The sequence below is a fragment of the Chondrus crispus genome, genomic scaffold (assembly GCF_000350225.1).
Source record: "Chondrus crispus Stackhouse genomic scaffold, scaffold_8, whole genome shotgun sequence".
NCBI classification, from domain to species: Eukaryota; Rhodophyta; class Florideophyceae; order Gigartinales; family Gigartinaceae; genus Chondrus; species Chondrus crispus.
Genome location: NW_005178810.1, coordinates 95,086 through 110,748, shown reverse-complemented (window position 1 = coordinate 110,748; position 15,663 = coordinate 95,086). Strand labels below are relative to the sequence as shown.

General features: G+C 54.1%; 3 protein-coding genes; all 3 read right to left on the bottom strand.

Annotated features, from left to right (window-relative positions):
- Positions 1-2,473: 2,473 nt before the first annotated feature.
- CHC_T00007595001 (hypothetical protein) lies at positions 2,474-4,313 on the bottom strand. Its single transcript, XM_005711823.1, has 5 exons — positions 4,256-4,313; positions 3,604-4,068; positions 2,798-3,001; positions 2,572-2,625; positions 2,474-2,499 (listed from the first exon to the last, which is right to left on the bottom strand). Exons 1-5 carry the CDS (start codon positions 4,311-4,313, stop codon positions 2,474-2,476), a joined length of 807 nt encoding a protein of 268 aa, XP_005711880.1.
- A 772-nt stretch (positions 4,314-5,085) lies between these two features.
- Positions 5,086-6,116, bottom strand: CHC_T00007594001 (hypothetical protein). XM_005711822.1 is given in 2 exon segments: positions 5,086-5,132; positions 5,133-6,116. 1 exon segment carries the CDS (start codon positions 6,114-6,116, stop codon positions 5,133-5,135), a length of 984 nt encoding a protein of 327 aa, XP_005711879.1. The 3' UTR covers positions 5,086-5,132.
- An 8,024-nt stretch (positions 6,117-14,140) lies between these two features.
- Positions 14,141-15,457, bottom strand: CHC_T00007593001 (hypothetical protein). Its single transcript, XM_005711821.1, has one exon. It carries the CDS (start codon positions 15,455-15,457, stop codon positions 14,141-14,143), a length of 1,317 nt encoding a protein of 438 aa, XP_005711878.1.
- Positions 15,458-15,663: the final 206 nt, after the last annotated feature.

Below are 15,663 nucleotides of genomic sequence, written 5' to 3'. Positions count from 1 at the left end.
CCGGTCGAATAGATATATTCACTAGATATTCGAAGTCACTGGAAAATAGGTGGCACGGAAAAATGTTCAAAAATGTCTGTAGTACAACCAGGCTACAGTATCGGTGACGGCTGGAGGCGGCATTCAGCTGGCGACGGCACAATACAGCCCAACCAGCTCTCCGCCGCCACTTACAAACCTCACCGCCGGGAACCGTGATCCCAACAGCATTCTAATGGCAGAAGGTGCAGAACCCCCGCAGCAGGAAATGTCGACGGAGGCCCCGGATGCTGCCAAAGTGGAAGATGCGCCCGCGGCCCCTGAGGAAAGCGACGTCCTTGAAGAGGATGACGACTTTGAAGAATTCGAGGATGATGGTAAGGACTGTATTCCATTGAAGCATCAAGCGGATGACCAAGGCTTTTTCACACTGCAAATGTACTGATCTTTTTTAAATTCGCTTTGTTACATTGCTTTCCGTCTAATAGCTTGGGATGAGGCTGAGCGTATGGGAGAGGAGGACTTAGAGTGGGAGGATAATTGGGATGATGAGGTTGAAGGCGAGGACGACTTTTCGAAGCGATTACGTGCAGAGTTGGCTGCCAATCAAGCGAAATGACTACGCCACACGATATTGACCTCGGAGTCGTGGTGAAACGTTTTTCTACGGGTGGCCCAAAACGTCGATGCGCCCCACATGAGTTTACTCTGACCGCTGAGCAACTGAGTTTGACATTAAAGTGATATGCATGAAGCCTTCAAGAATGTAACCCGTACGTACCGTCCAGACTAAAAAATTTATTCAGGAGCCCGAATCTAGCGCCTACACTGAAGTTGTTCAGTTGGTAAGCTTAGTCTGCGCTTTGATAGACGACTCAATGGCGGCGTACTCATAAGACGCGTAATCTTCCCCGTACGTTACTACTGATGGTGCGCTGGACAGCATTTCCTTGACGACCTCGCGAATGTCATCCTCTGTAATTGCATCTATCTTCTTGATCAGTTCGGCAGGCCCGCTATACTTGCCAGCCGCAAGTAACTGTCTGCCAAGGTCCTCACATACAACAGCACGGCTCTCGAGATTCATGATCAGACTGCTCTTCGTCATGGCCTTGGCTCTTTCCAACTCGCCAGCTGCAAGTGGTCTCGAAAGCTTTCCAATCTGCACGCCCACGACCTCAACCAAATTATTTAAATGCGCAGGGTCATCACAACTACTGTGAATTCCAAACAATCCGGTATCTCCATAGCAGTGATTGAAAGCCATTGCCGACGAAACCCAACCATGTTTGTTCAGAATCTCGGTGTACAGTCGTGTGTACATTCCCTTTCCAGGACCTCCCGAACTGAAGGACCCGCCACCACCAAGAAGCGTGTGTAAAACACATGCTGCCACAAGCCTGTCATCCTTCCACGACACACCTTTGAATCCGATAGCGACATGTGCCGGTCCATCAGCACCTATCTTCGTCGAACCACCCGTATAACGGGCTTCTTCCAAGGAGGACACGCTTTGACCAGTCACACCGCCTAACGACTTTTGTGCAACTTCGACCAATGCCTTGTGGTTGATATTAGAACCAGAAAGAACAATGCGATCCGGCGTGTAGTTTGCCGAAACGAAATCAGCGACCATGCGTGGACTCATCTGGGCAAGTTTCCGTTCCTCAGAGACAAGTGGCAATCCTGGAGATAGTAACATGAAACACACGTCAAATCCACTGGTTAGCATCGAAAAACATGATATCAGTTGACCTCATTGATAGAAATGTTCAAGGATTGTTTGCGCCGCGCTGCGAGCATCCGCAAAACAGCGTAGCAAAGAAATCCTCAGAGTGTCTTGCCTTCGAGCACCGATGGCAATACGCAACTAATGTTCGAGGTGCAACTATCACACGGGGAGCCTGAGTGATCTTCTCAGAAGAAAAGATCGGCTACGCCTGAAAACTCTCGCACCTCGTGGGAAACGCGATCGCGCAATTGATATGAACGGGTCGTCAATGTTCGCTTACCTAGAGTGTTTCCATGAAAGGCAGCGCCATGAATGGCTTCGGTGACGACCCCAGCAGCGTCGTCAGCGAAATTCTTGAGCTCTATCTTCATTACATCTGTTTGAGTCTTGATTTCACCCATGGCGCCGTCCCACTCACCTGTTCCACTATCGCTAATAGCCACACCAGGTAAAACAGCGGTTTCTGCCATGATATCAACCATTTCGGGAACCTTCTCTCGCAGTCCTTCAGCAGTATACGCTATGGTCTCCCTTGCTGCAGACGCGGAGAAAACGGCCCCTGAGCGCTCCATATCTCGAACCATTCTGTACTTACTACGCATCGCAGATCCCTTGTACGCAAGGTGCTCGAGTAGATGCGAGATCCCGGATGTGTACGGAGTCTCGTGGCGGGATCCAGCGCCGACAAAGAGACCAATAGCTGATACTGGCCCGTCCAAGTCCTGTGAGGCAACACGCACACCATTGGGAAGAGTAGATGTTTCAACCGGTCCTGCCGGGGCTGCGACCTTCTCAACGGGATCAGGGATTCCTGGGAGCTTCTCTGCCATGGAAACTTCCGGATCAAACATGCCGTGGGCGAGTTGCCACATCATGGGCGCCTCCGTGCTGGTGGCCAACCCACGACGAAAGCCCTGAGAACAGTAAGGCCGCGATAGGTGAAATGATGGGATACGATAAGCGACATGGAGCAATGGATCCAATATGCGAGAGGGATTTTGAAATCGCAAACAGGTTAGGTCGGACGCTAGCTAGAAACGCAAATCCTCGAAGGCAGAACCTTGACGCTGGAGGACAGGGACGTACCGGTCGGGCTGTCGCGCGCGGAATTACGCGGAGTGAGGGCAGCATAGCGTCCGGTGCTCAAAGAAATACGTCGACGGGGAGGGATGGGATGGGGACCGCAACCTGGGAGGGGCGATTTTTCTGCAATGTGGCCAAACGAGCGATCGTAGCGAATTTCCCCTATGACAGCGATGTCGGGGACAAGCAATGAATTGGTGGTCCAATCTCACTTAAATGAATGCGGTGGCGAAGCGGGCAGCAAACCATTGCTTTTTAATATTCAGATAAAATTTCGTTGCAACTTTTCTTTTCCCGTCACATGTGTGTGAAGCAGCGAGATGATGCTTTGCAACAGCCCCATGAAGGATACTACTCCGCCGCTGTTGCTTGTGGTGGATGTATCTATGCATCCCTCTATCGACTCCTCACCCACAAGCGCCATCACACCGAGATTGCATGCACATTATAATAACCGCTGCAGTTAAACGATATTGTTTCCGCCATTTCGGCATCTCTAGAGCTGCGACACCGTTCGAGATCTGGCATCGTAGTCATGTGAACTGCACTATGATGCCCTGCAACCATTTGGTTTCGCTTTGAGTGCGCGGTTGCTCCTGCATGCTCAAATATTTCTTGCTGATTGATTCTAGTTCTACAGAGAAACAACCGGGAAAGCTCATCACATCAGGCTGGCTGGCGTCATGAGTCACTGGACGCAGTCCATGCTTCACCAGTAACATCACGTTGGTGATCGCAATATTTTAGATAGCACGATTCCATGTCTCGTTTTCACTTGGAAGACGACAATCTTAAGCCTGCTGCAAGACCACCTGAAAAAGCTGCGCTAAATGGCATCTTGTACACGAGAATCTCGACAATCCCTTGCCACGCCGATTTGGAGAACTTTGGCGAGAGATCACGTCCCAGTCTTCTCCAGTCCATTGTCAACCACTCGCGGTATGCCATATACTGCAGGATACATACTTCCGTCCCCACTAAAAACAAGACGGCCTTTCCAACCTTTCGTATCGAATACCCAGCCGCGAAACCAAGTACCCCGCCAATCGAAATCTGTTCCCCCACAGACCTTACAACAGATCCCGGTTTCTCTTCAGTTATCGGAGTGGACGCATCTTCTCTCATAGGTTCTTCAGATTTCACAAATCCTGTTGCCGTAGAACCCCCCGCAGCAGCTGTGCTGGCTGCCAATGCAACTTTCACGGGGGCATGACGAGTACGCGAGGCGCCCCTCTGCATCATTAATCCAAACAGAGCGCTTGCGCGAAGCATTACTGCGGTCTGCTCAACCATGGCAAATCACTGTCAAACACTGCTTGAGAGAAGAAGTAGGAAACTACGCAGAGGAGCAACACGACTTGTAACAAATTCAGCTGCCCTCGTCAAAATCTTTGCAAACAACTTGGGAACGTAGCTTGTTGTCACCTTTCCTCTAGTGTAATCGGGAAGAGCTCGTGCCACCGAAATGGATGGATCTTTGTCTGGTCTCCGTAGCGAGGAGGGAGCTAAGCAAAGGCATGAAAACGCAGCCTCATAGAAAATGAATTTTAGTGCGGTTTTGTTTAATTTCAAGTGATTTGAATTCACAGGGATTGGATTATTTTATTACAGCGAGCATGAGTTTCGGATCGAGTTCGGTACAGTAATAAGGGTACCTTGGAAGGTACAGGGGTCCCACGACATAGTGCTATACCAGAACAAACCTCAACATATGGTACTATTTCGTGCGTGGCACTATACAGAAGCCGCATTATTCCTACAAATTGGGAATGTAAGAAAGACATATCATTGATTGCTTTAAAACAAATATACGTGTAGACGTGTAACTAGTATGATAACCCATGACAGAGCTCTAGCTATAGCACTATATCGAGGGAGGCACTACTCCAAGTAGCACTATTGCGCGACACCCACCCCCCCCCCCTCGCTGTACTCTACTCTCCCAGTTGTACTCTACTCTCCCAGTTGCACGCTGCTAAAAGAAATCCGAAGCCCACTGACCGCAAAATTTCGTGATTCGTGCGAGGCTGTGTAATAACCTTTGGTCAAGGACGAGACACGCCACCCAATTTTCTGTAGCTGCTCACGGAACAGAATGTGCACCGTAAGATACCAAGTACTGTACATCTGTGTTTGGTTCGAAATGCTAGACATGGCTGTGCTTCGCATTGCATCCCTGCTGCAGCGCAAGCACCCCCAATACGTTGTTGTGCCGACCGCACGGTCCCCGTCTCGCTCGACTCCTCGCCTTGTTTCTCGCCTTGGCCATTTTCCCACCAGCTTGAATGATATCTGTGGCATATGTGAATCTCTGCTATCGAGTACCATTCGCGTCCATTTATTCAATATTCAGATCATTTAGGCTTGTTGATTCCTCCGCTGTTAGGTGTTTGGCATAGAAGACTCTCAACTCCCGGAGTCGTTCATCACTTGAAGGTTTTGCACGCTCTCCTTTTGCTACTCCCCTCGTACTCCATAAGATGTTCTTGATGCCGATTGCGACTTCCAAAAACGAAATAATGATAACACCATCAGCAAGTTGCTTTAAGGCAGTAAAATTGCTGCAGTCTAAGGTATCATGCAACCTCCCGACGGCAAACACAACCACAAAAAGCAAAGGGAGTACAACGAGATGCTCAGCAATCAATATAATCATGTGAAGCCCGGATGTGCTTCTTCTTTCTTGATTTAAACGTTCCTGATCTTTACCAACAATGGCGTTCCCACAATGCAAAGGCTTTTTCTCCAACTGAAGCCACACGTCTGTTTCGGTCTCCGGGATTGGCACTGTTCCGTCAAGCGCAGCAGTTGCCGCGTATTGCTGCAAAGAACCTTCCCCTTTTGTGTTTCTGTACCATATCTTAATATCTCCGTGCTGATCGTTTAACCACGCGTCAGGTTTCCATAGGTACGGGACGCTAGCGATGTAGTTAGCCCCGTCTTCCGCGCAGTCTGAGAGCATTATGATAATTAAAGCGAGACCGCTAACAGCGACCGTCCATCCGACGGCAAAACCCATAACACCCTTCGATAAAGCCATTTCATCCGATACTGATTTGATAGCCATTTCTGAAGCCACTGTGTTGCCGGTCCACCACCATCTTAGTCTCCACCCAATGAGAGAAGCTGACAGCGAACATGTCAACATGAACGGAAAAACTTCCCAGGCCTTTTTTGAGTCCCCAGTCGCAGAGAACGGCATCCAGCCCACTCGACTTGTTGTGATCATGGCGAAGGTAAAATAGACGTCCACCAAAGTTTCCAGCATTCCGGCAGCTAAAAGGCAAGGTGCAACCCATTGCAACCACTGTAAACTCTCCATCAGCGCTGCGCGAAGTTCGACAAATGATAATATCTCGGAAGTGGCACTCACAAGGACTTCTGCAAGCTCTAAGGCCAGCAAAATGTTCATCTTTCGTTTCGAGAGACGGCACGGGTCTGCAGATTCAAGAACAAGGACACCTTGCATGGCTGAAAAGAAAACCGCGGAAGCGGCAAGAACTGTCGGGAGACTGACCACAGCCGATGCAACATCGGCTATGCCCCCAAGTTGCCCGGAGCTATCGCACATGTTTTCCAGGCGACTGCAACAGGAGGACGAGGTCACCTACTCCAGGCTACGTGAGAGACTGAATAGATGGGCATGGGGGAGGTATTGCAGGTGAGGAAAAGTCCGGATGCAGATGTTGCAAAACGCGACCTCAGCCGTTACTAGCAGTAAGGGTAGATACTGCATGCACAGGTCATATTTCTGACCCAGCCAAGAGTGTGAACAATGCGTTAGGTATGGCACAACCTACTGTAAACTTAATGTTATGCTGTGAAGAGGGCAATCTGGGAGCTGGCAAAAGCAAGGGAAGCATCAATCCCATTGAGGCAACAAGGATGCCACGTTGTCTTCTTATTTGTGAGAGTTCGTCCCGAAATGAATAAAGGAAATAAGTTAAACAGTTTATTGATGTCAAGAAGAGCCTACGACCGGCTCTTCCAACCCTACCGAACCTCCGGGTAATCGGAGCGCTGTTCGCCAGGGGTTCTGTGATGACAAGTCTGTTCAAATCTTACCCCGGTCCGACCCACGCGCTAGTCGCGTAGGACTGTCCGTTATTTACTACAGTACATGAATCCATCTCTAAACAAAGGCAAGTTCTGTCCTCACCGCGTGACCCATTCGCGTGGTGAGGTATTTCGCGATATTGATAGACATTCTCACATTGCCATTTTCCAGAAGTACAACTTGCCGGAGTCCTGACCATCCATTTTGGAACAGTGTTCAGGTCGTAACCTGTATCTAATAGCTTTTCTAAGGCATTATTCGGATACTCCTTTATCAAACTGTAACTATTCCAATATCTTCCATGCTCGCCGAAGCGAAGCAGCGCGATGGTCTGCATACTACAGTGTAATCCGCAGACGGAAAGACGCGAGATAGTATCCGCGGCGCATGAAGGTCTTCCTTTGCACGATACTTGAAAGGGCAGCGCCAGTACGTCTTCATCATCGGGTTTTGCAGTTTTGCAAATTTCGATTCAGGCTGCCCCTTAAGGGACTGGGCAGATCGCGATCTGCCCACTGACGGCCCTGGGATGTGCCTAAACGAAATCGGGCAAAGCCAAAGCACCGCCAGTTAGTGCAACAGGCAAGGGTAAAAAGACTCGTAGCGGGCGCTAGGATCTGTGTTTTAGGTTTTTATTCATAAAGGCAACATCATCCGGAGAAAAGGAAACCCCCCGCTTGGTTCAAGTGCCCTCCTGCTTTTTTACCACACAGCCGAACGCGCCCGTTCACCTACTAGCGTCCTAACCCCTTTCATTGTTAAGCTAACCTAACGGGTCTCAGCCAGGCAGGCCTTCATTTTTCTACAGTAACTACTGCTCCGCGGAAAGTAGTTTCGACTGTTTGGTTTGAGATTCGGCTTTCATCATGACGACGCAGGACGTGAGTGCTGGACAGGCTTCTAACGGGAATAAGAACGATACGATCCGGTAGACCACTGTTGGAACAATTGACGCGCCACGGCTCAGTGGCATCAAGACGGAAGATTTCGTTTTTTATGCAAAAACGCGAGATCTATGAGCGCTGTACCGCTGAGAAGAAGTCCGATGGCAGTACTGACATTCAGCTTACAACGTAATTCGACTCTATCCCCAAACCTATCCTTCGATTTTTCATGTGATTGGATCAGTGCCACAAGCATTGAGAAGGATTGTGTCAAAGGTAGAGCTCGTGTGAATCCTGAAGACTACGAGCTGGGAAAGATCGATCGGGAGATCAAGAACCTCATGATGAAAATGACGAAGCGGGTGACACTTTGGAGATGCAGGTCCGGAACCCCTGCTTGAAATATGCTACCATCCTTGAAAACTGCGGATATTTCGAATTCATCACTAAGAAACCGGAAATCGGCGTTGAGCACATTTTCAAACGCGTTTCTCTCACTGACTTGAAGCATGGCATGTTGAGCACGATAAAATTCACCGGAGACAAGAGTTTCAAAAAAACTTCAAAAGTTTATCACGGAGTTGGCACAGGAAGCACGTTTCATTTATGGCATCAATTCTGTCAAGGTTTTTTCAAGCAAATGTCTCCGATTCCGATGATGACTTCATCAAGCATGTCCAAGATAGCAAAATACTGAACAACAGGAAAAGGAAAGTGCATAGAAACAACAATAAACGTGGTGCGCCCGCCGCCTCCGACAAAGCAGATACGGAACAGAAAGGAAACGAAAAATCGGGTCCTGCAGGACGTAAGCGAGATCTCGAAACGCCCAATTGTTTAAATTCAAAGTGTCCCGGAAAGCATTCCATCAACGACTTCCCAATTTCTTCTGCAGATGAAAGCCTAAAGCTGAAGAACGACTACCACGAAAATAAGCGAGCGCGCAAATACATGAGCCCAACAGAAAATGGAAATCGAGTTGGAGAAAGGATGGTACTGTGGGACACATCAGCAGCGGTCAACTGGGGCGCAACACATCGCTGTAATGTCTGTAATGGCGCAGTAGACGCTTTTGTGGTATAACCCGAAACGGAAATTAGATTAGGATCGGATCAGGGACAGTAAGGCAACGAGCCTTACAGCCATGCGCGCACACACACGTCCTCCACGTGTACGGGACGCGTACTACACGTGGACTGTCATCCCCGCCTGCTGACAGCGTTACAGTGTCGGTAGACCGGCACTACTGTAGAGTTATGATAGACTACAATGTACATTAAATATGAGCGGACTGCCGGCGGTGGAGGACGACAAGGACGGACTTGTCAAGGATCCTCCACCTTGGTCCGCCCGCTGACTTTTAGGTACTTCCGTCCGTTTTACCTAGGAGTCGCACCGCGCGCGGGTTGAGGACGAGCGCAGCACGCCCACGAATCGGCTCCGCCTCCGCCCGTCAGTACTGGATCGTCACCCAGTACCGCTCCCGGGCGCTGAGGCGTCGAACCGCTCGCGCGTGCGCACGTCCTCCCCGATCCTGCTCTACCACCGCTACCTCGAGCCCGTGCTTGGTATCGTGGGTGGGCCGTGCTTCTGTCTTCCCGCCGATCGGGGTCTTTCCGAACTGTCAGTACTCACCCCCCTCGTCGTTGGGGGTTATTATACTACAGTGGTCTCCCGACCTAGAAGACTCTCAAGATCGAACCGAGAAGACTATCGTTTACCTCCGCATTCGTACGCGTCGAGATGAGTGGCGAATATCCCACCTCGATTCGCTCGGAGCCCGCCGATGTGCGAGAGGCCGCGCTCCGCGTCCGAGTCGGCGACGGCGACGCTGGTCCTCGAGACCGCGAACCGTCGCCCGACTTCTCCGAAGGACGCGCTCGCGCGATGTACGATCGCATCGCGGAGTATATCGAAGATGTCCGAGCATCCCTCCGTATCGACGTCTCCGACAGCGTCTACGACCGCTGTATGGGTGAGTTGCGCTCCCTCCACAATGGAAGGTTTGAGCACGTAACTCAGTCCTTGGAGAACCTGCGCGCCCTCGTCGACCAGCTACAGTCCCGTTTAGTACTCGTCGAAGAGGCGCGCATTGATTCCCCCGCCGTGGACGTTGCGGGTCGACCCGCGAGTGCAAACTCCGGGGTCCGACGCGACCCGCAACCCATCCCATCAGCAGAACAGATGGGAGCGTTCGCGCACATGGCGGTGGAGCTGAACTCAACGCGCCGCCGTGCCCGTGAGATGGAACAGACCTCGGCCGAGAGGCCGCCAGGAGCCCCCTCGAGTGGGCCCGGTGCTACTGCTCCTCCGGGCGCATCCGGAGCGCAGGAGTGGCCCACGACTGGAGCCGTCACCAGTCGGAGGTGTAATAATATGGATCCTTCCGGTTCGGTTTTTACCCCGTCACGGAGGGGGTGTCCACGGCAGCGGTAAAATTACAACACCACCAACCTCTCTTTGAGGGCGGCGGTTATGACTCCGGTAAACGGACGAGTGGAATTGCGACCCAGGAGGGGATAGGGCTCAATGGGCATACGCTTCCACCAGGCGGTGGAACGACCAAACTGGGGAGCGTGTGCTTCCGGCCCTCAAGAATAACCCGTGCGGGACGATTTGCCTCTTTCTCCTAAGTTCTCGCCCCGGGGGTCGCTACCCCTTTTTTTACTCTGGGAGCGTACTGCCTCGGCCCCTAAGTACGTCGACCTCCGGCGGCCGGGCAGTACAGTAGTGATCCACTTCTACTTTGGATCACTACAGTGGAGTACCTCTACTGTACTCCACCGGGGAGTAATCTGCACAGCAGCACACGTGGCTGGGCTCCTGCCACCTGTACTCGCAGGCAGAGCGCGCACCACGTGTGCTAGCTGGGACTCCCCTGGCTGACACTCCCATTACACTAATTTCTACGCCCCTACAGTAGGAACTACTAGTCTACTGTACCCGATCGGGACGTTATACGTACGGCGGTACACGTGGCCATTCCGCCGCCACCTGTCACCCGTGGCGGTACGTGCACCCCGTGTACAAGCTGAATTACCCCCTGCCTTTCCAATATCGTCTGATCACCCCTACGGGGCCTCCCTCCGGGTCGTTACGTTTACCGACACCGGTCGGTACCCGTTCTCCCACACACCCCTCTTCTTTGAGTGCGCCACGTCCTCGGGGCGGCCATTACGTTTGTGGCCCGCGCCCGTTAGCCTCCTTCAAGCGGCCGTTGTACGGGCGTTACCGACGCCACGGGGCCATTGCGAAACTGGCCCAAGCCGGCCCGGTGTGAACTCCCTTCGGGTCGTGATTAGGCGTCGGTTCGCCTCCGCGACGCCTCTGCACGGCGGCACTCGACCTCGCGGTACTCCTCCGAACTCGGACACACGGTCTATTCCCGCCAAGCCTTCCGTGCCCTTTCGGGAGTCCTCGCTGCTTCTGTCCTTTGAGGAAGGCCGGCACATTCCCGTGTGACAGAGGGGAGCCGGTGACCTCTCTCGCGTCCGCCCGTCCTGTGGTCGTGTCGCTTCTCCCGCCCCTTGCGTTATTCTCCGCCATCGGACGACTCCCTCCCACGCCATGATTAGGAGGCAGGCCCGCCGCCGAAGGGGCGTAGGCTACGGAGCAACGCCTTTCAGGCCGACAAGTGCGCACAGTACCTCCACGGACGTAATTCAGGGCGAAACCCACTGGGGCGCCCCTCCGCCGCCGGGACGAATTCCGCGAACGGTGGCTATAAATACGGACGCGGCGGCCTCCCTACCGCCTACAAGTCCGCCGCTCGACCCCACGTCCTTCATCTCGGAACCCTCTCGAGCACCTCCGACGCCTCCAGCTATGTCTCCTCTCGCGCCCGGGTCGGCGTCCCGCTGGGTCAACCCGGCAAAGTAGTACGACCATCGTCAGCGCCGCACCCCCGCCGAGGCTTCCCAACGTCCTTCCGTGGTGCCGTACCCGGTCGAACAGTACGTGGGCTGGTCCCATTGGTACTTTGACGCTCTCCGGTTTCAAGAAGTCTGTCAAGACGGAATCAGCCTCCCGAACGGGTATCGCCGAAGCCGGGACGAAGCGTGGACGGCTCGCTGGCGCCATCTACCCCTGACACCGAACGACCGGACGCGCACGCATGGACGGGCCGATCTATCCCATGTGCGTTGTTGGCCCGAAAGGGAGTACCAAATCCGTCTGCAGACCATCCTCTCCGGTCTTCAACATCTTCCGCGACCTGAGGACGTCGCCCCTGGTGGGAGTTTTCTCCCTGCGGGTCACAGCGTGCTCGGGCTCCTTGCCTTCGAGCCCCCGTATGACCGGTTATATTGGCTTCGCGATCGGCGCTGGTGGGGCGACAACTGTTCCGACGAGTCCCGTGTTCGGAATACGCAGTGGTTCTTCTATGGATGGCATAATTTGGAATTCTTCGACATGCCTTCCCGACTCCGGCAGAACTACTACATCCGCGTGCCACCACAACCCTTCTATCGGGACGTCCCTCGGTCGCTCTGCGTGCCCACGCCAGCCGTTTTGGCGTATCACGGTAGTCTGGACCTTCAGAAGAGTCGCCTCCGTGCATGGCTTTGGCAGATCGTCGCCGTCGAGTGGGCCGTATCGTCCGTCATGGCCTTTCTTCACGCCGCCCGCTACGGGATTCAGATGAACGCCAAGAACCGTGACTGGCGTCTCTTCCAGGACCGCGGTATCGCTTCCCCTGTGGGTCGACTGATGCCTCTGCCTACCGGGCTTATTTCGTACGTCCGCGAGCTCGGCGTACAGAATATCGTCCGAGGAACGGAATTCGACCCTCAGGAGACGGAGACGCTTTTGCGATACGCCGCCGAAACCGATTGGACGAAGACCCCGGGGTTCCTTTGGTACGACTATGAGACCGACCGGTTCGCGCCTATGCCGCGTCACCCTGGTGGGCATGACGATGGCAAGCCATATCCCACTCGGGTCGTCCTTCCCGAGCCTCGTCGCTCCCCCTGGCCGGTATTGGAAGTCGCTGATTATTACCCCCGAGGGAAAGGATTCGTTCCGGAGTGCTTTCATCCTCCTGAGGTCGCCGCGGATGCCGTTCCGATTTTTCCTCCGAATAGTCGCGGGGCTGTATCGGCCGTGGCGTCCCTATACGGGGGCGAGTCCGTCGCTGCGCCTCCCGAAGGAAGGGGACCGGAATATTCTGGCGACGACGATGTTCCCTCTCCGGTACCGGTGGCTCCTCTGAGGTCCGTGCTGCCTCCCGACGACGGGGGTGGAGCGTCCCAATCGGCCGCTGCGGTTGTGGAGGACATCGTTGAAGTTCCTGCCTCCAGCCCGCCTGCCGGTGCGACGGCTAGCTTCGTCGCCGCAAGGCCCGAACTCGTCCTAGAGACGTTCGACCAAGTGGACGTACCGCCCATTGTGGATGAAGACCTCAGGGCAGCTTGGCAAGAGTATCTTGAGAATGCCCAGACCTATGGGGCTGAACCGGCTGCTACGGTTCCGGCCGTCCTTCGTCAAGCGGCGACCCTCATACGGGACTCTCATACCCTTGAGCGTACCCGTTCGGCTCTGAATGAGGTTCAGTCTGCCCTTAGCGGGATTCTGCAGGCCCGCGTTCGGGACGTGACCGACGGCGCTATTTCGGACGTCCTCGTCCGGTTCGGGCTCGAGCCTGACCGTTCTGCCGGAAGCGGGGCCGACGGGGCCTCAGCCTCCAATTCTGCTGGCGCCCCTTCTCGTAAGCGTCCTCGTCCGGGTACTCCTGCCTCCAAATAAACTGCCTTCGCATTTCTTTCGTACGCTCTCCCGTACAGGGTTTCTTCCAGCGGCAATCGTCGTCGCTGCGTCCATGATATCCATGTGGGGTCGGGGCTTCGCCTTCGTTAGGCTAGGGACTGCCCGATCGGGTTTTTCCTTCGCACTAAAAATCGGCCTTTTTGCCAGTAAAACGTGCCTGATTTTCTCGTCTTCGAGGCTTGTCCTTGTAAATTAACGAGCTCCCATTGGACGTTCCCTGAAATCTTCGTGCCTCAAACCGCCTCCTTGAACCGCCACCAATTTCCGTTTGGGCGTTCCCATTGGGCATTACCAATTTTGGTCGATTTTTCACGTAGCGTGCTCCACTCTCGTCCACCAGCTTGCCTCTGACTCGACCTTCGGAGGCGGAATTTGGAGCTTGTCGCCCTCCGTGGGATGACGGCTGCGTCAGCTTGCTCGCATCCTTTCCCCTTCTGCTGCTCTAGTCTTCGGCGCCGTCCCGACCGGGTCTCGATTGGGTTTTCCCTGAGGGCTCCGGCCGTGGGGACATGCAATCCCGGACGGGTCTTTCTCGGTCCTAATTGTCCGTCTTGTCGGTCTTTCGCCGTTCTCCCGACAGGGTTTACAGGTATATCCCAAAATTCGGAAGTCTTACCCCTCTTCTTGGACTGACCGTCTCGGTCAGTGTCTAGCTCGGTATCGGCGGATGAAGTTCTCTGGGAGGTTATCCGCTCGCTCCCAGGTGTCCTCTTTGGGGCTATAGCCGAACCATCGGACGCGATAAAGTGGGGAGCCGTCGTCCGCCTCGCCATGGGCGACGATGCGGTCTATGGCGTGCTCTGTATCCGCTTCGGCCTCAGCGGGGTCCTGATGGACGGGGACCTCGCTGTCTGGGTCGATGGAGACCGTCCGGGTGGTCCGTGATACGGAGGCCTTTTCGGGTGGTGTGGTTCCGCTTGCCGGGGGTATCGCCATGGGCGTCGACCTTACGGACGAGGGGGCCTTCGGGATGGAGGGTTGCGGCACCTTTGTCACACGGTTTATGGATACTGCATCCAAGAGACCGTTGCGCTCAATCGTGACGGTGTCTCCGTCCACTGGCGCCTTTATGAACCTATAGGGACCTGTCGTTTTAGGAAGGAGTTTCCGGTGGCCGTCCTCATTCTCGAGCGGCGTCGCAGAAAAATCCGGGGGTCTGTCGAGAAAGACCTCCTGTCCGACCTCGAAGGAGGGTAACGTCCTTACGGCCTTGTCGAAATTTCTCTTGTACTGTGCTTGGGCGTGTGTCAACTTGGTACCCGCGCGGGAGAGAATCTTCCGCACCCGCTGTAGGGTGATTCGCTTCATTTGTGCCGATGTCGGTTCACTCCCATTTGGGGACGGTATGGCGCTAGAAGGAGCTTGGACCGATATCCCTGGTGGGTGCCGCGTCAAGACGAGGTCAAAGGGGGTCGTACCCGTCGACTTGTGGACTTGCATATTGTACGCGTACGTCAAGGGTTGTACGTAATCGTCCCAGTCCCGTTGGTGTTCGGAGACGTAATGCCGCAATCGGGTCGCCAACGTCCGGTTGAACCTCTCGGCCTGACCGTTAGTTTGCGGATGATAGGCCGTCGTGAGCACGTGCCGAATTCCGAGAAGGCCGCATACAGCTTCGAAGAATTTAGCTGTGAACTGGGGTCCGTTGTCGGTCAGTAGTGTATCCGGCATGCCATACGGGTACACCCACGCGTCAAGGAAGGTCTGAGCAACCTGCTGAGCTTGAGTCGTCCGAAGGGGTATAGCTCGGCACAGCTTGGTAAAGCGGTCCGTGATGACCAATATGTGGCGGTTCCCGTGTGGGGTTTTTGGCAAGGGCCCATACAGGTCCATGGCGACGAATTCTAGCGGCCCGGCGGCGGGGAACAACGTTAGCTTCTTCTGCTGGCGGTATTGCGTTCCCCTCACGCGGGCGCACGACCGGCAGTCGGCGACCGTCTGTTGGACGTCCGAAGCCATATGAGGCCAGTAGTACAGACGCCTCATTGTCTCGTACATCTTGCTCGTGCCGGGGTGTCCCTGTAATCTCGGGTAATGACTCAAGAAGGAGATTCTCGCCCTTAGGGACGCCGGGACCACGATCTGTATACTCCCGTCCAAGGGTGCGCGCCGGCACAGGAGGCCGTGTTGATTGACCTCGAACTGCGTTCCCGATTTCCCGACCT